This window comes from Haliotis rufescens, unplaced genomic scaffold, assembly GCF_023055435.1.
Source record: "Haliotis rufescens isolate VD_foot unplaced genomic scaffold, xgHalRufe1.0.p SCAF_73, whole genome shotgun sequence".
NCBI classification, from domain to species: Eukaryota; Metazoa; Mollusca; class Gastropoda; order Lepetellida; family Haliotidae; genus Haliotis; species Haliotis rufescens.
Window position 1 is genome coordinate 273,451 of NW_025964365.1, and position 24,693 is coordinate 298,143.

At 38.7% G+C, this 24,693-nt stretch overlaps 2 protein-coding genes across 2 annotated transcripts; both read right to left on the reverse strand.

The window, feature by feature from the left end:
* Window positions 1-327: 327 nt before the first annotated feature.
* Window positions 328-13,064, reverse strand: LOC124121471 (actin-2-like). Its single transcript, XM_048388563.1, has 12 exons — window positions 13,020-13,064; window positions 12,264-12,416; window positions 11,589-11,828; window positions 11,018-11,156; window positions 10,788-10,895; window positions 10,431-10,622; window positions 9,674-9,736; window positions 2,408-2,521; window positions 2,178-2,285; window positions 1,784-1,975; window positions 953-1,072; window positions 328-579 (listed from the first exon to the last, which is right to left on the reverse strand). The coding sequence occupies exons 2-12, from the start codon at window positions 12,393-12,395 to the stop codon at window positions 374-376; spliced, it is 1,614 nt and encodes a 537-aa protein (XP_048244520.1). The 5' UTR covers window positions 12,396-12,416; window positions 13,020-13,064; the 3' UTR covers window positions 328-373.
* Window positions 13,065-18,127: 5,063 nt separating this feature from the next.
* Window positions 18,128-23,131, reverse strand: LOC124121473 (actin-5-like). Its single transcript, XM_048388562.1, has 8 exons — window positions 23,031-23,131; window positions 22,081-22,251; window positions 21,549-21,788; window positions 20,996-21,134; window positions 20,754-20,861; window positions 19,946-20,137; window positions 19,457-19,576; window positions 18,128-18,744 (listed from the first exon to the last, which is right to left on the reverse strand). The coding sequence occupies exons 2-8, from the start codon at window positions 22,210-22,212 to the stop codon at window positions 18,539-18,541; spliced, it is 1,137 nt and encodes a 378-aa protein (XP_048244519.1). The 5' UTR covers window positions 22,213-22,251; window positions 23,031-23,131; the 3' UTR covers window positions 18,128-18,538.
* Between the last annotated feature and the right edge of the window lie 1,562 nt (window positions 23,132-24,693).

Consider the following 24,693-nt stretch of genomic DNA (forward strand, 5'->3'; position numbering starts at 1 on the left):
GAGGCGCAATGGTACATGTATTTACAGGTTTCATGATATTGCACAATATGTGTTACATACAGATCAAAGTGAAGTATTTACCATAAAAAGGAGAAAGAGTATGAATATGGACATAAAAAGCATTTACGGAAATGATCTGTTTTGTTCGAGATTCCAAAGTGAACGCATCGAGTTGATGATAACAGGAATGTAGTTGATAACGAAGATGAACACCTCAAAGATTTATAGCTTGTCCCCTTCCCTTCCCCTACTTTTTGTCCCAGGATGGTGTTCAGAAAGAATGCAGTTGATAACGAAGATGAACACCTCATTCCGTTCAAAGACGTATAGCTGGGCCCCTCCAGCTTCCCAACTTTCTGTTCCAACGTGGGGCTCAGAAACACTTCCTGTGAACAATGCTAGGTCCACATTCATCATACTCCTGCTTGGAAATCCAATTCTCTTGGAAGGTCGAAAGCGAGGCCAAAATGGAGCCACCTATCCACACCGAGTACTTCCGTTCTGGTGGAGAAATGACTTTGACCTTGATTGTGGATGGCACAATGTTGGTAAGTTCCTTCATCATACGATCTGCTAGACCTGGAGAGAAAAAAACAATGGCATTAATATTTTGATACTATACTGCACAAAATGAGAAATACTGAACTAAAACGGATAGGTGGTAATTTAAATATTTGATGAAAAAAGATGAAGCAGGGGGCCATTTCTTCACAAAAGAAACATCCAAATACCAAGTTGGGGACAATAAAGTATTTAATTTTGTTTTGAAAGTTAATTCTTATGACAATCATATTACCTATTTTTTATAATAACACACTTTTGAGCTTTGTCATTGGGAGATTGCTGGGGCGTGTAAATATCCTAAATGACCAATTCGAGTCGATCAAACATCACAGTTATAATACCATGGATGATCTAGACATGGTCACTGGGTCCAAGAGCTGCAACTCACCTGGATACATTGTTGATCCTCCTGACAAAACCACGTTGCTGTACAAATCCTTCCTGATGTCAATGTCACAGTTCATTACTGAGTTGTTCAGCATCTCGTGGACGCCCACTCTCTCCATACCTGGAAGGACGACATAGATAACTCACAACAGTTGACACAATAATGTGTACATTATGTAATATTATCGCTGAATAATATCGACGGTCACCCGTGACATAATACAGAGGTCGTATCCCCCGAAAACTCAATAAGAACCAACATCACAACTGAACGCCCACACTCTCAATACTTGGAAGAGTAGATATATTAATGCATGGCTTAAACCATATCTAACCATTATCATATAACAGCGGATAACATCATATATGCTTGATATACGTTGATGATATATATATATGAATCATTTTATTATTCCTAATGCTGGGAGGATATCCTTAATTTGATCATCGTCGTTAGCCCCAATCATCACATGTACAGACAATCATCATATGTGTACACTATCAACAATAAGGGCCTAGTACACTCGACTGTGGACGATTACCAGCAGTTGAACACTTGGAGGGCGGATCCTGTCGCCTCAAAAAGGACGAACTCTGCACAGCGTGTTGTTGTGCCCTGGACAGTGGGAGTGGTAGATCTTAATAATTTAGCATAAGCCTCTTAAAGTGGCGTTTCCAAAATGTGCAGGCTGATACCGGGGATGGTTGGGGTAGGTTTTAATGTTAAGAATGGACGTCACGAGACTCTGAACTGCTATTGTATCTTTCTGAATGTGTTTTGATGCGGTAATTTTTTGGTATCCTATAGACTTCGAAAATTGTTATCATTTACCCATGAAGCCTGGCTGGAACAGACACTCTGGAGCTCGGAACCTCTCATTGCCGAGAGTTATGACAGACCCGTCTGGCAGCTCGTATTCGTTCTCAATGGCGCTGGACTGTGAAGCTGCCACCATCTCCGCCTCGAAGTCCAGGGGAGCATAGCACAGTTTTTCCTTCATGTCTCGAACTATCTCTTTCTCAGCTGCAAACACATCACATGAATATATCACTAAGTACTTGTTGATATTTACCTGATGTAGTCTTTAAAGGTACCTTCACAATGTGTGACGAGAGAGCAAAATTGAGTTCAAGTAAAACTGTTGTTACTATGAGTTGACTTGATGTGTACGGTTTTGGGTATAAGTAATAAATGTGTATATGTCAGCAATTGTATGACAACTCACATGATGTAGTAAAGTTGTATCCTCTCTCGTGTAGAATCCTGCTGAGGTAGGAGGTCAGGTGACGGCCAGCAAGGTCCATTCTCCGGACAGCGTGGGGCAGGGCGTATCCTAAGATTACACAAAAGAAACATTACACAACGTATAAAATAACTTTTATTATGATCTGTAAAATCTGCACTGGTCCCCCAAAAAGAGAACTTACATGCAAACGTTTTCTGATTTCTCCTCACCTTCATATATGGGCACGACGTGCGAGACACCATCTCCCGAGTCCAGGACGACGCCAGTGGTTCTCCCCGAGGCGTACAGCGACAACACCGCCTGGATACTCACATAGAAGGCAGGAGTGTTGAATGTCTCAAACATGATCTGTAATGATGAAACGCAATTCTTAGTTCATTAATGCTGGACGGCAGGAACCAGACTAGTCTGATCTGATGTGTCATGGTCGTAGAACTGTCCAAACTATGCTCTGCATGCAGGGCCATACTGCTTATTACTGTGGCACCTTTTGTCCATGTAGTAATATGTATGTGTATGGTACGAAAAACATTTAATCGAGTTTTGAAATAGGACATGATTGATTTCATGTTTAACCGATTTCCCTCTAGTTGATGCACTGGGTAGAGAATGATTATTTGTTACATCCAGACTTCATTGCGGGTAATTAAATACCTGTAATATCTCAATAAACGGAAGATACAAGTCTTGGATAAGTATTGCATTTTCAGATCATCTCTGTTTCCATGTAACGTGCCCCCTACCTGAACCATCTTCTCTCTGTTAGACTTGGGGTTGAGTGGTGCCTCCGTCAAAAGTACTGGGTGCTCCTCGGGTGCCACTCTCAGCTCGTTGTAGTAGGTGTGATGCCACACACGTTCCATGTCGTCCCAGTTGTTGACGATGCCGTTCTCTACGGGATATTTCAGACTGAGGATTCCTCTCTTACTCTGTGCCTCGTCCCCGATATAGCAGTCCTTGCTCCCCATGCCGGCCATGTAGACCTGTAAGATATAATAAATAATACCGGCTAAGCAAGCACATTCTCCTTCGCTGTACATTCAGCTATCAGATTGCAGACAACTAATCAAAAATAAAAAATTAAAAAAATTAAATGCATTTACAGTTCCTCAGTCTATTCACCAAGTGAATGTTCAAGGCGCTACAGTATTAATATGATGAAGGGTTGATACAGTTTTCTAATTCCTGTTTACTACACCAGCAATAATTCGAGAGAAAACTAATTCAAGGTACCCAGGACCCACTACCCTTGTCGAGACAATGAGCAATCTTTAAAGCCATATTTTGTATGAGAAATCACCAGTTACCTTGCAAAAGTTTCCTAAAGTCTTACATCCAAACGTACTATATTATTCATAAATTCACAACGGGCAACGAAGAAGAACAATTTTCATTAGAACTAAAGCGACAAAGCACCAATTATGAAGAATGTTTATATTCATGAAGACATTGTTTCAACTCACGTCGTACTTGGGTCTGCCAGTGATAGCTGGAAACACAGCACGTGGGGCGTCATCCCCAGCAAAGCCGGCTTTACACATCCCAGATCCGTTGTCAATGACAACAGCAGCAATATCCGTATCGTACTCAGACATGATGGTTGTATTGTTTGTATTCTGAAATAAGGTAATGTACATCTACATTTGATTGATATAATGTCTGTCTTTGGAAAAATGAAAAAACTACGTGCATGCAGTTTTTATGATAAAGCTTGTTACAGTTGTGAGTGTATTTAGCCACGTCCCTCTACCTTTGGAGAAGTCAGAACAAAGTTAAGGCAGAGATAAACTCAATAAGCTATAACACGATTCTATTTCAAATGGTTTATCGTACATTTATTAAAGCTCTAGAACAACTGAGAACAATATGTCAATAAAGGTAATGAATAATTCATCACAACGAGTTCTTACTATTAAATGTTAAATAAGATACCTGTCTTTTCAAACTCCAATTTGTATCTCTATAGTCCCCTCATGGGTGTGGGAATAATCCCACTGTGTTCATTTTACACTGTATATTTCTATACTCAGTGCATGGCTACTGCACCCCGAATCAAACTTAAGCACAATGAGTGGAAGACATGTTACTTCTAAAGTCACATTAAGTATTTATCAAAATAAATTTGTGTACTACTTTTTGAATTTGGAAAACATACAAAATATACCTTTTTTCATCTACCTGTAGTAACTTGACTGTTTCCAGTGTCCAGATGTCGTTGATTCCTCCACTCGGGTAAACTGCTGGGTATTTATACCCGGGTACCGACCTATATCCTGGAATCCGCACATCGATTATTCATAATTTTCTCTTTGTATGGAAGGGAAATCCCGATAAATATAGAAGTCGGGTAAGACAGGTGAATCCTGAGTTATAAATAGCAGGTAGCTGGGCGTTGCATATCGCCGACAAGGGTATGTGTGCGAGATACTATATATGTTCAAACATCACCCTGACCTATATTGGTTTGTTTACAAGTCACGAATTTTGCTCAAATTGACAAACATAATTAATATACAGCAATTCAGACACACTACGTATGTGTGTATAAATACGTTTGTACATCATGATAACAAGTTTCGTTTGCTGTGCATATTGTTTCCAAAATATGGTTCATTTTTCAGTTTTGAATAACATAAACGAGACATATGGATATATACACGTATATATTTCATTTTATTACACTACACAAGGTCAACTGAGTTACATATTATATCAGGGGCGGTCGGGTAGCCTAGTGGTTAAAGCGTTCGCTCGTCACGCCGAAGACCCGGGTTCGATTCCCAACATGGGTACACTGTGTGAAGCCCATTTATAGTGTCCCCCGCAGTGATATTGCTGGAAAATTGCTAAAAGCGGCGTAAAACCATACTCACTCACTACATATTATATCATGAATTTCAGACTATATACACGTGTATTTCATGTTGGTGTGTAAGTAGTAGTAGAAAGTACTGTTATTTATACACCTGATGTAAAGACAAGAGATTATTTATTCAGATATACGTGAATTAACGTGAACTGATGATTAAGCAATATCACCCATGATGAGTAGTACTTGAATCACTGGCACTGATTTAACTACAAATAGCAACTGACAAAGCATGAGAATTAAACCCCTTGGTAGATCGTTTTAAAGGGGGACACTCTCAAACACACTTTAGCTTGCCTCCTAAAAAGCTTCGTTTATTGGAGAATTAATAAAATCTTGTTTGAAAGTACGTTTATTATCATATCCGATTTATGTTCCCCATAAAGGGATCTTCTGTTTTGAAATGTATTATCACAAAGTGCGCTTCAGTAATAAGCCACAGCGTTTAGTATACGACCCCTGTTAATGTTATTGCTCGTAAGCTACGTTGCCATGAAAAGGTCGTGAACTGGCGCTGTGTTGTCAATACTGAATCGCTTAACTTTATATGGGTGTATATAAATCGTAGGACTAGATGTGCACAGATAAAATCAAAACCGACTGATCAAGAATAGATATTTTAGTTTAGAGTAATCTTTATTTTTATTGTTGTCAATTTTTCGAAATATGATTGAAACATAAGGCTGCTATTATATAATTAGGGAAATAATTTCCCTTACTTATCATACTTATTTTCTAATATTTTTTTCTAATGGTATATTTCGTTATTTTATGACGCAATATTTACAAAAGGGATTACGAATTGGTGAAACATTAAAAAATAATGTTCTTTGAAAATATGGTGTGTAAAATGTAGGATGTAAAATAGTACAACTTTAATAGTGTATGTCACAGACCACACATAGCAGCCACGTGCTTGTATCACCTGTCATCACCTTCACTGTGATATATTAGAGAGGGGATTTGATTTGGGTTTTTTAGACTGTGAAGGAAGTACATATGTGCCAAGCTCAAAGAAATTTATAATGAAAATAAATCTAAAAAGTCAGTACTTTCTAAAAGATCAAATTGGAGGAAAGCAGTTTAGATTGAATTTTCACATCCACTGATTTTAATGCCTTTCCTTATGCCAAAAAAGGCGTAAGTATATTTGTATGTAGACCGAAAACGCCCAAACACAGCAGTTTGAATGCGTTCCGGGCAGATTGGTTTAAGATTGATAAACCAAAACGCACAGAGAATTCCATTGGTGACGTCATATTGTGTACGAGACGCATTCGAGGGCCGCATAAAAGCCCATGTAACCCGAGTGATCCTGCTGCATCACATTTGTCTTATCGACATGAAAGATCAACATTTGTAGTTTTATGGAAATATTGTTCTCAGAAATCTGTTGAGAGATTCCAATTTTACAAATTAACATAACTTGAATGTGAATGCCTGGCCGAAAAGAGTTCTAAAACAAAAAAATATACCTGTGAAACCCGCCAGATGTGGCCAGATCATTTCTTGCACAGGAAATATTTGCTACAGTATTCAGTAGGATTTATGAGAACGCACTTCTAAGACGATTCATTCAAATAATGATAGACATTTCTCTAAAACTGCTAGTGGTCTCCTGTTGTTTGTGATCAATCTGCGAAATTCCTTGTAATGTTTCTGTGTTCTGCATGCATTCTAAGGTAACTGTATGATAGATCGCAATGAATTCGACAAAGGTGCCATATCCGTCTCACTGGCCAATGCCGAATTTGCAGAATGCAGTTGTCTGGATTCACACGATGAATTTGTGTTTAAGCTTTGTCTCGTGCATTGAGTCAAAATATGCATATGTGTTGTTCAAACATTCAAACATAACAAACAAAGTTAACATATTTGTTAAAGATGTTGTATGCACATAATTTAGTACGCCCGGTACATTAAAACACAATACCCATTTCTGACTCCATAAGTCCCACGTCACGTGAGGTCTTTACCAAGTGTCACGTATACCAGAACATATATTATTCTTTTCAATAACTGTTACGTACGTGACATGCGACATCCGTGACTTTCCGTGACTTCTTGAGTATTTTGTGGAAAGTTTAGTTTTAAGTTTTACAGATATATATACGCATTATACTTGCAAGTGTTATTTTTTTCTCCTGTCAGATCAAACTAATGCATTTGTTTCACAACTACTTCACCTTCACCGCAAATGCAAGTCACTGTGCATATGGCGCGTTCTTGAAATCATTACGCATCTCACAAAATTAACGTCGTAGTTTGAATCTAGATGAACTATGTAACACTATTTCCAAATCCAACAACAATTCTATGAGTCAGAACATATGGACAATGTACTGGTAACACTCGAACCTCGGATTCCAGTTATTGTATCGTGTGGATAGGGCGTCTTCCCGAAGAGTGGAAGGTCGGTGGCGGTATCATACCAAAATACTCTGAAATATTATGCTGTTGTTAGCCTGCCTGGCGCTTTGATAAGGCAAGGACTGTTCGGCTCAGAGAGAGTACATTCTGCTAAAGTGTAGTCCTTCACTGTGACTGTGACTTATAAAAAGCCAGCCTAGCCACCGCTATTCATCAACATCAGGGAAAGAAATGTAATGAGTTATACAAGATTTCATAGACTAAATGTTAATCTAGCCTTACTGTGGTCTCCATTTTATGATATATCAGTGGGCTACAACTATAAGACCGGCATAAGTCCGGACAAGTTCAAGCTTCCATACACACACGTGTGCTTGCACATCGCTATTTAAGTGCAAAATATATTTTACGCAACGTTCAACCTTATTCCCCTCATCCACTGTACATAGGCTATACCATCGCCTATACAAAGGCAGACCAAGAGTCAATCTTCCAAACTCTGATTCATGCTAAATAAATTCAGGTGCCATCAAACGGCTTTACGACAGAGACGTGGGACCTCTCTTATTGTTGTTTATCGGCAGTGTACGTGGCCGGCACACGTCTTGTTTACTGAGTGTACTACTTATTGTGTACACTAAGTACCTAAGTACTGACATCACTAACAGATACGTCCCCAATCAGCTGACGTCATAGAGGATCGATATAGGTCTATCGGAAGTGAACGCGGCCGGCGGAGGGTGTTGCTTGTGGATTGTTCAACAAAAGCAGAATGTTTGTGCGACAGGAATAGAGTTGGCATTGGTAAGCCAGCGCTTATATTCTTGGATGTGAAATCATTTGCATTTAATATTCAAAGAAGACCCTGGCGTTACACACTGATGTGTCTCGCTACGGACGACTGTGTAGATTGCTGTGACTTGTTATTCAACATGTACAAAGGAAACTGTTCTGGACAGCGTCGGGATGATGGTAGTGAATGCACGAACATTTACCTTTAATATACAGAGAACGTAGAACCAGTTATAAGTTCCTTTTTGCACTTGTTGAAAACGTTTTAAAAATGGAGAGAAGGTTTGATTAATCTTTGATTGATCTGTGTCAATACTCTCTCAAACTGACAAAGCCAATCTCGTAGAAACATTTATTCAAGTCACATTAAGTATATACAGGAATGATATGTTGACATATGTACAGATGGATTGATATCATATGTATAGATGGACTAATACATTTATGGTATGTTCAGATGAATTTATACATTTGTGATATGTACATAAATACTTCGTAACAATTTTGCCATTTTCAAAGACTTCAGACAGGACGCTTTCAATGAGGCGCAATGTTATTTTCAGGTTTCATGATATTGCACAAGGTATGTTACATACAGATGAAAGTGAAGTATTTACAACATAAAGAAGAAAGAGTATGAATATTGACAAAAGAAAACATGTTATGGAAACGATCTGTTTTTTCGAGATTCCAAAGTGAACACATCGAGTTCAAGGATGCAGTTGATAACGAAGATGAACACCTCATTCCGTTCAAAGACATATAGCTTGGCCCCTCCAGCTTCCCAACTTTCTGTCCCAACGTGGGGCTCAGAAACACTTCCTGTGAACAATGCTAGGTCCACATTCATCATACTCCTGCTTGGAAATCCAATTCTCTTGGAAGGTCGAAAGCGAGGCCAAAATGGAGCCACCTATCCACACCGAGTACTTCCGTTCTGGTGGAGAAATGACTTTGACCTTGATTGTGGATGGCACGATGTTGGTAAGTTCCTTCATCATACGATCAGCCAGACCTGGAGAGAAAAAAATGGCATTAATATTTTGATACTACACTGCACAAAATGAGAAATACTGAACTAAAACGTATATGTGGTAATTTCAATATTTGATGAAAAACAAGATGAAGCGGGGGGCCATTTCCTCAAAAAAGAAACATCCAAATACCAAGTTTGGGGCAATAAAGTATTTAATTTTATTTTGAAAGTTAATTCTAATGACAATCATATTACCTATTTTTTATAATAACACACTTTTGAGCTTTGTCATTGGGAGATTGCTGGGGCGTGTAAATATCCTAAATGACCAATTCGAGTCGATCAAACATCACAGTTATAATACCATGGATGATCTAGACATGGTCACTGGGTCCAAGAGCTGCAACTCACCTGGATACATTGTTGATCCTCCTGACAAAACCACGTTGCTGTACAAATCCTTCCTGATGTCAATGTCACAGTTCATTACTGAGTTGTTCAGCATCTCGTGGACGCCCACACTCTCCATACCTGGAAGGACGACATAGATAACTTACAACAGTTGACACAATAATGTGTACATTATGTAATGTTATCACTGAATAATATCGATGGTCACCCGTGACATAATACAAATGTCGTATCCCACGAAAGCTCAATAAGAACCAACTTCACAATTGAACGCCCACACTCTCAATACTTGGAAGAGTGGATATATTAATGCATGGCTTAAACCATATCTAACCATTATCATATAACAGCGGATAACATCATAAATGCTTGATATACGTGGATGATATATATCATTTTATTATCCTAAATGCTGGGATAATATCATTAAATTGATCATCGTCGTTAGCCCCAGTCATCACAGGTAGAGACAATCATCATGTGTGTTCACTATCAACAATAAGGGCCTAGTACACTCGACTGTGGACAATTACTGGGAGTTGAACACTTGGAGAGCGGATCCTGTCGCCTCAAAAGGACGAACTCTGCACAGCCCTGTCAGTGGGAGTGGTAGATCTTAATATTTTAGCATAAGCCCCTTAAAGTGGCGTTTCCAAAATGTGTAGGCTGATACCGGGGATGTTTGGGGTTGGGTTTAATGTTCAGCATGGACGTCACGAGACTCTGAACTGCGATTATATCTTTCTGAATGTGTTTTGGTGTGGTAAAATTTTGGTATCCTATAGACTTTGTTTGGAATATTATTGTCATTTACCCATGAAGCTTGGCTGGAACAGACACTCCGGAGCTCGGAACCTCTCATTGCCGAGAGTTATCACAGACCCGTCCGGCAGCTCGTATTCCTTCTCAATGGCGCTGGACTGTGAAGCTGCCACCATCTCCGCCTCGAAGTCCAGGGGAGCATAGCAAAGTTTCTCCTTCATGTCTCGAACTATCTCTTTCTCAGCTGCAAACACATCACATCAATATATCACTAAGTACATGTTGTTAGTTACATGTGCGATGAGAGAGCAAAATTGAGTTCAAGTAAAACTGTTGTTACTATGAGTTGACATGATGTGTACGGTTTTGGGTATAAGTAATAAATGTCAGCAATTGTGTGACAACTCACATGATGTAGTAAAGTTGTATCCTCTCTCGTGTAGAATCCTGCTGAGGTAGGAGGTCAGGTGACGGCCAGCAAGGTCCATTCTCCGGACAGCGTGGGGCAGGGCGTATCCTAAGATTACACAAAAGAAACATTACACAACGTATAAAATCACTTCTATTATGATCTGTAAAATCTGCACTGGTCCCCCAAAAAGAGAACTTACATGCAAACGTTTTCTGATTTCCCCTCACCTTCATATATGGGCACGACGTGCGAGACGCCATCTCCCGAGTCCAGGACGACGCCAGTGGTTCTCCCCGAGGCGTACAACGACAACACCGCCTGGATACTCACATAGAAGGCGGGAGTGTTGAATGTCTCAAACATGATCTGTAATGATGAAACGCAATTCTTAGTTCATTAATGCTGGACGGCAGGAACCAGACTAGTCTGATCTGATGTGTCAAGATCGTAGAACTGTCACAACTATGCTCTACATGCATTGACATCAAAACTTTGATTAATCAGTTTAAAGTCAAGGGCCATACTGCTCTTTACTGTGGCACCTTTTGTCCATGTAGTAATATATATGTGTATGGTAAGAAAAACATTTAATCGAGTTTGGAAATAGGACATGATTGATTTCATGTTTAACCGATTTCCCTCTAGTTGATGCACTGGGTAGAGAATGATTATTTGTTACATCCAGACTTCATTGCTGGTAATTAAATACCTGTAATATCTCAATAGTGGAAGATACAAGTCTTGGATAAGAATTGCATTTTCAGATCATCTCTGTTTCCTTGTAACAGCGCCCCCTACCTGCACCATCTTCTCTCTGTTAGACTTGGGGTTGAGAGGTGCCTCCGTCAGAAGTACTGGGTGCTCCTCGGGTGCCACTCTCAGCTCGTTGTAGTAGGTGTGATGCCACACACGTTCCATGTCGTCCCAGTTGTTGACGATGCCGTTCTCTACGGGATATTTCAGACTGAGGATACCTCTCTTACTTTGTGCCTCGTCCCCGATATAGCAGTCCTTGCTCCCCATGCCGGCCATGTAGACCTGTAAGATATGATAAATAATAGCGGCTAAGCAAGTACGTTCTCCTTCGCTGTACATTTAGCTATCAGATTGCAGACAACTAATTAAAAATTAAAAATTAAATGCATTTACAGTTCCTCAGTCTGTTCACCAAGTGAATGTTCAAGGCGCTACAGTATTAATATGATGAAGGGTTGATACAGTTTTCTATTTCAGGTTTACTACACCAGCAATAATTCGAGAGAAAACTAATTCAAGGTACCCAGGACCCACTACCCTTGTCGAGACATCACAAGTTACCTTGCAAACGTTTCCTCAAGTCCTACATCCAAACGTACTATGTTATTCATAAATTCACAACGGGCAACGAAGAAGAACAATTTTCATTAGAACTAAAGCGACAAAGCACCAATTATGAAGAATGTTTATATTCATGAAGACACTGTTTCTACTCACGTCGTACTTGGGTCTGCCAGTGATAGCTGGAAACACAGCACGTGGGGCGTCATCCCCAGCAAAGCCGGCTTTACACATCCCAGATCCGTTGTCAATGACAACAGCAGCAATATCCGTATCGTACTCAGACATGATGGTTGTATTGTTTGTATTCTGAAATATGGTAATGTGCATCTATAGTTGATTGATGTAATGTCTTTGGCAAAATGAGTAAACAACGTACATGCAGTTTTTATGATAAAGCTTGTTACAGTTGTGAGTGTATTTAGCCACGTCCCTCGACCTGGGGGAAGTCAGAACAAAGTTAAGGCAGAGATAAACTCCATTGAACATAGAGTGTACCCGTCTAGATATAACACGATTCTATTTCAAATGGTTTATCGTACATGAATTAAAGCTCTAGAACAACTGAGAACAATACGTCAATAAAGGTAACAAATAATTCATCACAACGAGTTCTAACTATTAAATGTTAAATAAAATACCTGTCTATTCAAACTCCAATTTGTATCTCTATAGTCCCTTCATGGGTTTGTTAATAATCCCACTGTGTTCATTTTACACTGTATATTTCTCTACTCAGTGCTGGCCTTATGATGCATGGTTACTACATCCCAAATCAAACTTAGTCACAATGAGCGGAAGACATGTTACTTGTAAAGTCACATTAAATATTTATTAAATTAAATATGTGTATTACTTTTTGTATTTTGAAAACATGACAATTACACTGTTTTATAATGGGTTTTCACCTACCTATAGTAACTTGACTGTTCCCAGTGTCGAGCTGTCTTTGATTCCTCCACTCGGGTAAACTGCTGGGTATTTATACCCGTGTACCGACCTATTTCCTGGAATCCTCATATCGATTATTCATGTTTTTCTCCTTGTATGGAAGGGAAACCCCGATAAATATAGAAGTCGGCTAAGACAGGTGAATCCTGAGCTATAAATAGATGTGATTTGTCCCAGGTCGCTGGGCGTCGCATGTCGCCGACAGTGGAAGGTGTGCGAGATACTATATATGAACGCAAACATCACCCTGACCTATATCGGCCAAATGGCAAGTCACGATATTCGCTCAAATTGACAAACATAGTTGATATTCACCCCCTCAGACATACTACGTATGTGTGTGTTAAAACGTTTTTACATCATGATAACAATTTTCGTTTGTTGTTGGAAATTTAGCAAGAAGGTTTCTACTATGCATATTGTTTCCACAAAATTGTCCACTTTTTCTAATTTTTGAATAACATGGACGAGACATATAGATAAATTCATTACATTTCTATTACAAAAAGTGAACTGGGATATATATTATATCATGACTTCAGGCCATATACAAATGTATTTCATGTTTGTGTTTTTGATGTGTAAGTAGTACTAGAAAGTACTATTCGTTATACACCTTGTGTCAAAATAACAGTTTATTCCATTCAGGTTCCAACATCAATGTAAACTGATGATTACGCAGTATCACACATGATGAGTCGAACTTCTACCAGTGACACTGATTAACTATAATAGTAACTGACAACGCATGAGAGTTAAGCCCCTTGGTAAATCGTTGAAAGGGGGACACTCTCAAATACACTTTAGCTTGACCCCTAAAATGCTTCGTTTATTGGAGCATCCAAAATCTAACTGTTTAAAGAGTACGTTTATAATAATATTCTAGATGTTCCCCAGAAAGGGACATTTTGTTTTTAAATGTATTATCACAAAGTGCGCAGCCGTAATAAGCCACGGCGTTTAGTATACGACCCCTGTTATTGTCAGTGCCTGTATGAGGTTTGTTTCCAGTCCCTGGATAAAGCTGTGAACTGGCTCTGTGTTACCAATACTGCGTCGCTAAAAGAACAGCTACTCTATATGGGAGTATACAAATCGTAGGACGAGATTTGCACATAAAAATAAAAGACGGCTGCTCAAGAATAGATATTTTATATTAGAGTAATCTTTTTTTCTATTGTTGTCGATTGTTCAAAATATTATTGAAGCATATAACTGATCAACAATATATATCTTTATCTTAGAATAATCGTTATTTTTATAGTTATCAATTTTTCAAAATGCCATTATAAGATATGGATGTTATTACAGAAATTACAATAACAAATCAGATTTTTCTCTTATTTGTTTTTAATGGAGCATCATTATATTTATCTTGTGACGCAACGTTTACAAAAGTGATGACGAAATAGTGAAACATTAAACGTTTTTGAAAGTATTGTTTATGCCATAGGCAACAAAATGCACCAAATATATTTTTATAAAGACCTGAAAACGCTCCAAATACCGCAGTTGAATACGATCAGATCAGATCGGTTTAAGGTTGACACAGAATTCCATTCATGACGTCATATTTTGTACTTGAGATAAGGTCTTTCGTAAGTGCACGTGTCACGTGGATCGGAAGAATATACGATGCACATCTGTGCAATATATAACAGTATTGGACTGAGCACGTATTAAGTCACGCATTCATCTCTGTGTAATTTCATTTACACGTTCAGTGTTTTCCTTTCAGATAACAATATTGCAATTGCTTCTTCGATTCGTTTATGTCAGAGAGTTGAACACATCACACGTTACATTGAACGGAACAGAACAGAATGAATTCAATATTTCAGGCCATATGGCCTACATTACAATTGTAGCAGAACCCTTGAAAATGTCACATGGCAGTGTTAAATACAGAATTGATATTAACGTAGACAAACACATGTTTTAGATAAAAGCAACATGTCTCATTACATCAATATTTTAGTATTTAGAAGATTATACGTGTTAAGCTAAACAAGAAGATATTAATATTTTAAGGAGAGTTAGGAAATTCATCTTCTATGCTTCCCAGGTTATATTATTTACACACTGCACTTGAAAGATCAACATTTGAAGTGTTATGGTAATTGTTAATTTAAAACTTATGTAGAGAGATTCTAATGTTACAAATTAACATGACTGTGATGATGTCATGAGTGTACATTGTAGGTCTAAAACAGAAGATGGCACTTGTGCAGCAGGCGGGGTTTGGCCAGATCCTTCCTTGCGCATGAGGGGCGGTCGGGTAGCCTAGTGGTTAAAGCGTTCGCTCGTCACGCCGAAGACCCGGGTTCGATTCCCGACATGGGTACAATGTGTGAATTTCTGGTGTCCCCCGCCATGATATTGTTGGAATATTGCTAAAAGCGGCGTAAAACCATACTCACTCACTCACTCACTCCTTGCGCATGGTTGAAACTGCTTTGGCGCTGTCAGCAACTATTTGCTTCAAGCAAGTTCGTTGGGATATGTTTACGGCTTTGTCGCAAAATGTACTGGGCAGTTGTCACGGTGTTTCCTGGTGTTTTTAACAGAATCCGGTTGGCAGTATGAGGGCCCACTTCTAAGATGCTTCATTCAATTAATTATAAAGATATTTCTCTAAACACGTCAGTGGTCTCCCGGAGCTTCGCTACCGTCGCTAGTGATCAATCGGCGTTCTTTGCCGTGTTTTTCTGTATTTTTTTGCTATCTGTGGCAACTGTATGATAGATAGCATCGTAATGGGTTTGCCAAAGAGGCCATAATCTGTGTGACTGACCCGGACCATATGGAGCGACGCAAGGCAGATGAATGCAGGTTCCACAAACGGTCTAGAACGCAATGATAATGTCGCCAATCCGAAATCTATGACGGCAATAATGGAGTCGCGTCATTGTTTGTGTCCTAATAAGTACTGACGTCAGACACAAAGTAGCTAACGTCATAGAGAAACAGTGTATCGACAGTATACGTTCCCGGCGGGCGTGTTGCTTGCAGAGTGTACAACAAAAGCAGGTTTGTGGGGCGAAAGGAACGGAGTTTGGCATAGGTTAGTCATCGCCTTTAGTTTTGGATGTGAAATCATTTGCATTTATAATTCAAAGAAGGCATAGGCCTTAAACACTGACACATGTGTGTACACTACGGATGACTGGAAATTTGGTAATTGTATCTTCATGTTCAAATAAATCGACAAAGTCAATGATCCATAGGAAACTGTTCTTGGCAGTGTCGGCTTATTATAATTAGACTTTTTATTAGTAGTAAATGAATTAGCTTGTTTACTTTTGTTTAAAATTTATTTGATTGTGTTTCCCTATTTCAGGAAAATTGCAGAGACAAGAGACGACGGAGTCACGGTCGCTGCTGCACGCGCAGTCAGTGGAGAAGAAGAGGTTTATGCAAGTGTCACATATCGCTATACACGATGAAACAGACATAAAAGCATAAAATATGCAAGCAATACAGGCCTATGAGACACTAACTGAGTTCATTAAAATATCAAAGAATTAAACTATATAATACTGAACATATAATGCTCGCCCATGGTTATGTTACGATATACAGTATGCAGAGGCAGTATGTACGATATGCAGAGGCTTTCATGGGTGTGAAGAACAACGAGTATTTGCTATGCTTGGAAAACGAAGCAGACAGACACAGACGTAGATCTTTAACAAAGGCTGTTAATATGCAGTCAGTGGTTGACTATATGGTTGAAGGAAGTAAGTTGATCTGTGTTTAAGGCGTTGTCGCTACATCTTCTCGGCAGTTGTAGCGATGTTTCATTGCGTTTTTATGAAGTTTCAGTTGGAAGTTTGAGGAACTAATTCAATGACGCCTCATTCAACTTTAGATACGTTACATACGTTTGAAAATACACTCGTTGTTATGAGAGCTGCATCTAACGGGGCTCGTTTAGTAAGCATATCTACCTTAGCTCATGATTGTGAAAATACATTCAACGGATGACATCCATTTATGACTATTTCTTATAATATTAGCATATCATTAGCATAAGTTTCCCAGTGTCGATTCTTTCCTTACAAGTTATTGTTTTCGTTTTCACAGTTTTAATACACAGACACTTTACAGATGTGTATATTCTATAAATAATATAGTCTACGTGCTCTTTTTTCAAAGTACTTAATATCAAATCGCAGATTGACATTTTCTAAAAAATATAAAGCTCTTCTCAACCAACAATATAAAAGTATATAAATAATATAGTTTACATGCTCTTTTTTCAAAGTACTTAATATAAAAATCGCAGATTGACATTTTCTAAAAAATATATAGCTCTTCTCAACCAACTATATAAAAGTAGAACTTCGAGCGTGTACAAAAAGTGACATGACAAATACTTTAATGGCCAACCACTGACCAGGCATTTGCACCATCCTTGGGTAATTTTGCAAAGTGCCAATGTGAATTTGTATTTGTAAATTCTGAGGAAAAATTAAAAGCTTGATCAAACCAAGGATTTGATTGCTATTTTTCCATTTCAAAATAGCTACATAGATTTGTTTGTACAGTGAAACCTCGTTAAAGCGAAGTCCCTGGAACAGTGAATACTAGTATCTATCTAATATACAAAGGGAGAGTCGATAATGGGACAACATGTCTGTAATCGAAAAGAAATTGTCTCTCGAGACAAAGGCGTTAACACAAGGCAGAAGTAGGTCAAATAGGACGCTTATTACAAACATATCCTATCACAATGGAAATAACTGACTACCAAATTATGGACGTAACATATTCGGAAGCCAACACTCACGAGCACGAATCGGTGTCACAAAACACTGACACCAGGTGTTCGGTGTCAAGAGAAAATGATTAAATTATTAGTATTCATAATAATAAGAAGATGAATAATAATAATAATAATAATAATAAGATGTAAGGATATAAAAAGGCAAAAGCACAAAACAAATCATTCAGAAACATTTATTGAAGTCAAAAGACGTATAAACATGGATGATACATATGTGATATATACAGATGGATTCATTTATGCGTGATATGTACGTATTGGATATATATATATATATATATATATATATATATATATATATATATATATATATATATATATGATAAGTTGTACAGATGACCATATTGATTGATCACTGTGTGTTATATACAGATGGATCAGGTTCATGAACATATACAAACTGTTTAATAACAACAGTGTCCTTTTATTAACACGTTCTCATGATATTGCATGGTGTTCTCTACTAACAGAACAACACATTATTCATTACACTCCAAGAACCTAAATCAACATACACTACATGTGTTTGTGATATTCTGTTATCTCGCTGGGTGGATAAGATTTCATTTGCAACGTGAATACATTGTCGTTACGGTTGCAATTGCAGAAGCTGTGAAGAACACCTAATTTCCAATGAAAGACTTATAACTTGCTTCTTGCCCCTGAAATACTTTATGACCCCAAGTATCGCTCAGAAACACTTCCTGTGAACAATACTAGGTCCACATTCACCATACTCCTGCTTGGAGATCCACATCTGTTGGAAGGTTGAAAGCGAGGCCAAGATGGAGCCGCCGATCCACACCGAGTACTTCCGCTCTGGTGGAGAAATAACCTTGACCTTGATTGTAGACGGCACGACGGCGCTCAGTTCCTTTACCATTCGGTCTGCCAGACCTATATAGATGGAATAACGTTATTATTCACATGTTATACAACACAAAATGGAAAATATATGAATCGGGAACAAAATGCAATGCAAAGACGTGACATACAGACAAAAACAGTTTTCAGACGACTCTAGCCCACAAAGAAGCAACTAAGTGGGATAGAAATGTCTGCCTGAGGCCATTGTACTATAATGTGTGCAGTTAGTAGGGACGAGTTAGTGATATACTTTATTTAAAGAGCCAAGGACTTGCAATGCAAATGAGATAAATAGGTGAGGTGAAATGGGGTTTAACGTCGCGTCCAAGATATTGCACTTATATAGCGACGTGCATGTACGTGTGTGTGTTTGTGTGGCTGCTTGTACTAGTCCGGACTGATGCCGATTTATAGTGCTAGCTCACTGAGATACCATGCCGCAGTTTAACATGAATACCCCACTCAGACACAGTATACTGATTCCGAGCCGACCAGTCCTTGTTTTAGCCCCTTAATGCCGAGCGCGAGACAAGGTAACAACAAGTACCATCTTTTAACGTCTTTCGGTATGACGCGGCCGGGGATCGAACCCCGGACCTTCCGCTCTCCGGGCGGACGCTCTACCACTAGACCACGGAGGCGGTCAAATGAGATAAATAAATCGAAGAGGTATAAAAATGACACGGTTATGAAACCATGCTGATTCTATACAGGGCTATTGCCACCAGGAGTTGCAACTCACCTGGATACATTGTTGATCCTCCTGACAGAACCACGTTGCTGTACAGATCCTTCCTGATGTCAATGTCACAGTTCATTACTGAGTTGTTCAGCATCTCGTGGACGCCAGCATTCTCCATACCTGGAAGGACGACATGTGTGTTAGTACAGGGGCTCGGAATATATCACAGTTCATCATATAGTAGGGGCCAATACAAGTATCCGTGTTTATCACAGAATACTATCGATGATCACCAGTTTTCAAAAGGGACCTATCAATACATAAACTGAAGGGCAAAAGAAAGAATACACTTGGGTTTTACCAAATATGATACAAAAGTTATCAAAATGTCGCCGAAACACTGCAAACTTAAGGTCCCAAAACACAACTATGATACCCGTATCAAATACACCATTTTCTTTCTTTTGCCTTGCCCAGTATGTTCACTAGAAAAAGACAGTAGCCTTAGAATTAATATTCACCATAATAAAAGTGTCCTATAATATTTACCCATGAAACTTGGCTGGAACATACACTCCGGAGCTCGGAACCTCTCATTGCCGATAGTTATCACAGACCCGTCCGGCAGCTCGTATTCCTTCTCAATGGCGCTGGACTGTGAAGCTGCCACCATCTCTGCCTCGAAGTCCAGGGCAGTATAGCAGAGTTTTTCCTTGATGTCTCGAACTATCTCCTTCTCAGCTGCAAACACAACATTTCAGCTTATCACAAATGTATCATACGGAGAAAAGTAACCGTAATCGTAAAGATTTATTGATAACTGAATGTAAATAATAATTGTGATGATATGGACTTGATGACCTCACAGATGGGTCAATATTCTGTCGCAAACACAAACCCCTCATCTTGGCAGCCCAAGATAATTTTACACATTGGTATGCGTAGTAAAGTCAAAAGGAAAGTCACATCTAAATTTGTCATACTTCACCATAATTTGTGATTGGATGAAATGATTGCAAGGCAGATTCTTCCATATTTATTGGAATTATTTACAGTATTATTTTTCGTAAATGTCACTTGTTTGGAAAGTTTATTGGTCCCATTTCAGCCCTATTAAACCAACGAAAACTTTAAATCCTCAGTGGAAATGAGTTCTTCTTGAATATTACAAGACCCTTTTGATTGTTTTGGTGTTCACGGAGAGTTGTGTTCAAAGAGGATGTTGGAGAAAAATATTGTTGTCAGGAAAGACTATCACGATCGAAAATATTAGTTTATATGATGGGAACTTGATTGGTAGCATATACGTATTGTGCAAGCACATGTAGACCCTGTGAGATGATGTTGGACAACTCACATGATGTAGTAAAGTTGTATCCTCTCTCGTGTAGAATCCTGCTGAGGTAGGAGGTCAGGTGACGGCCAGCCAGGTCCATTCTCCGGACAGCGTGGGGCAGGGCGTATCCTGAGATGATCAGAAATCAGGTTGTACATTAAGTGTAACATCGATAAAAGAAGCAAATATTAGTGGAACTTCACGCCATGAGAGTATGCATAAAAACTTTACAGTATATCATGAAAAATCCGGCTTTGTCTCACCTTCATATATGGGCACGACGTGCGAGACACCATCTCCCGAGTCCAGGACGACGCCAGTGGTTCTCCCCGAGGCGTACAGCGACAACACCGCCTGGATACTCACATAGAAGGCGGGAGTGTTGAATGTCTCAAACATGATCTGTAATGATGAAACAATTATGAGTCATACGAAGAAAGTATTTAATAGTTCTCCTGTGTGCACACAGTGTATGAAATGCTACAGTAACTACTGTTTTGAGAAAATAAATGCTTCTCGCTTTATGAAAAACATGTCACCCACACCGCCTCATTTAGTAACAGGCAGCCATTATCACAATCCTCAAAAAGTGTGGGGGTGGGGGTGGTGGGGGGGGGTGGGGGTAGGGGTGTGGGGGGTGTGTGGAAGTAACCGAAGTAAACCCTTAAATCTCCATAATCTTAAATCTGTTGAAAATAATTGTTAAACATTTAGAGTTGATGACTGTATATGTCACGATATATGATTTATATTATATATATGATTTAAACAATGAGGCCGTCCCCTGGTCAGATCACCTTAATGACGTAACCCTACCTGCACCATCTTCTCTCTGTTTGACTTGGGGTTGAGTGGTGCCTCCGTCAAAAGTATTGGGTGCTCCTCGGGTGCCACTCTCAGTTCGTTGTAGTAGGTGTGGTGCCACACACGTTCCATGTCGTCCCAGTTGTTGACGATGCCGTTCTCTACAGGATATTTCAGACTGAGGATTCCTCTCTTACTTTGTGCCTCGTCGCCTACATAGCAGTCCTTGCTTCCCATCCCGGCCATGTAGACCTGTAAGAAATGATTAATATTAACTTCTAAGGCCTACGCTTTAACTTACACTGTCCATTCAATCACTCCTTGTAGAGTGATGTAGGAGTGATTTCGGTGGATAAGGCACACGTGTTGAGATATATTTTAAAATGGCGCAACAAAGACGCCTTCGAAATATGGTGAAATCGTGTATAGTTTAATCGTATGTTGGCGTGCATTATTATAATTATTATTGTTGGTGTTGTTGTTGTTGTTGTTGTTGTTGTTGTTGTTGTAATAAAGAAGTTGTCAAGACACCGTTTCTACTCACGTCGTACTTGGGTCTGCCAATGAGAGCTGGAAACACTGCACGTGGGGCGTCATCCCCAGCAAAGCCGGCTTTACACATCCCAGATCCGTTGTCAATGACAACAGCAGCAATATCCGTATCGTACTCAGACATGATGTATTGATGGCTGTACTCTTGTCTTGGTGAAAATTTCTGAAATAAAGTGATCGAGTTACAAGCACTATGCACAGTGAGAGTACAATACCAGTTCATAAGAGGACAAATGCATAATTGTCAAGTATCTATTGGTATCGTTACCAATGCTCATATTTATATCACAAATTCATTTCTAAAGTCTAAACGTCGAAACTATGTAATCTAAGAACATTTTATAATAAATGTTTTTAGTGATATCTCAAAATAATAGATAGTAGTAAACATGAGCTTTTCACATTGTTGTTTATCTTGATCATGGCAATTAAAATCCAAACATATATATACATGTGGCCAATGTCCCAGTGTATAAAACTATATCATAAAATATACCACAAGCGGGTAAAATGTGAAAACATATACTGGTATACACAATATACACAAATACGTTTTCGCAAATGGATGTATGGCTCAACAACCCCGTGAGGTTACTGGATCAGAAGTTACCACCATTGCATCATACGCATCGTAAAAGCGGACTAAAATAGAGGATCGGGTGGACTAAAAGAGGGGGTTTAGATCGGCAGGCTCTATGACTTAGCTAATTGCTCTGTGGATTGTTTCTTAGGTTTCAGGCACTTGTTAAGTCTGGCCAGAATCGATAATTTACGGGCCGTCGAATGATGAAGCATAATGCTAACTGCGTCGTTAAACAACATTCACTCACTGGATCAACAAGTAAAATAATAGCACACAGTAGGTGTACAAGTTTGCTACATTGTCTCCGAGACATAAGTCGTAATGTGAGTATAAAAGAATTAACATTAAGTTTCACCTACCTGTAGTAACTTGACTGTTTCCAGTGTCCAGATGTCTTTGATTCCTCCATTCGGGTAAACTGCTGGGTATTTATACCCGTGTACCGACCTATTTCCTGGAATCCTCACATCGATTATTCATATTTTTCTCCTTGTATGGAAGGGAAATCCCGATAAATATAGAAGTCGATTTACTTCCAAGAAAACAGATGAATACAACCTATAAATAGATGTGACTTATGCGAGGCTGCAGGGCGTCGCATATCGCCGACAGTGGATAGATGCACGAGATACTATATATGTATGTAAACATCACCCTTACTTTTATTGGTCAACTTAAATCTTGCAACATCACAGTGTTTACATGTTGACATGAAATATTCAGCCTAACCTTGTTTTTCTGAATATTTTTTTAATTTTAATTCATAAATATCTCCAGAAACCAAGATCGGCACCTTATTTTCTTTTCTTGTAAGGAATGAATGCACAGCATGCTGGCATGAATTTATATATTTGCTCCAGTTATGAATGTTAACTCACAACGTTGAGATTCACTCAAACATTTTAAGACAGATTATGAACTATTCGTTCACATATATTACATGCGTATATTTTTTTTATTTTTTCTGAATGTTTAAAATGTTTTGTAAAATATTACTGTTGTTTTGCGCAAAGCTGTCATAAACAACGTCAATTTTCACTCCACATATTTGACAATACGTCCCGGTAACACAATATATACAAATATAATACTTTACGTAGGGACACAATTTATAATAAACAAATATGCTCGTTAATATTATGTGGTTCGTCGTTTAATGCCATTTAGTATAGAACTAAACATCAGATTTTAGTAGAGGAGAAATGATGAATTAGTAATACAGAAAGTTCAGCATTATCATGTAAGCTGGCGGTAAGTGACACTGGCACTGACACTGCCCCACATAAATAGCAACTGACACAGCGCAAACATGAAACGATATGAGAGTTACTTCCCTTGGTACTTACACAGCTCGATCTATACAGGGACAGCCTCAAACAACCTTGGGCTATTTGTAATCTATCACGTAAAGCAGTTCTCTTTCAAAGTCGATCAAGTACATTATCAATCACAAATGTAATGTATGTTCTGAAACATATCCAGAAAAAGTAAGAAACTGCATGATCTTGAAAATAAAACGTTCAGCATAATGGTAAATAAATGCTACTTTGGTTGATATACGGCCCCTCATATTGTTATTGCCTGTATAAGGCGCGTGGCTGCCACTGCTTGATATGGTAGTAAACAAGCTGTTTCCCAGCAATCAATACTGCATCGCCATACAACCATGTATGGATGGAAACGAGGGTTACATTTACAATGGCAGCATTTCCAAATATGGATAACCTTAGCAGTTACTACCGTATTTGAAAACACGACTATACAGAGACCATATCGGTGCATGATCTCTGCACAAACCAAGAATACATTTAGCTATGTTAATTCTATGATATATCTTCGATGGTCATACTCTCATTTACACATTAAAAAATAATTGCTTTTATGTTTATCATGGAGTGTACGAATATAAGATTATATCTTAGGAGACTGCCAGAAATTTGGGTGATGTTTCATTTTGTGATTATTCTTCTGTGGGTATGTATTCCTAAATGAATTCGAAATTGTCTGAGTCTTATATTTTGT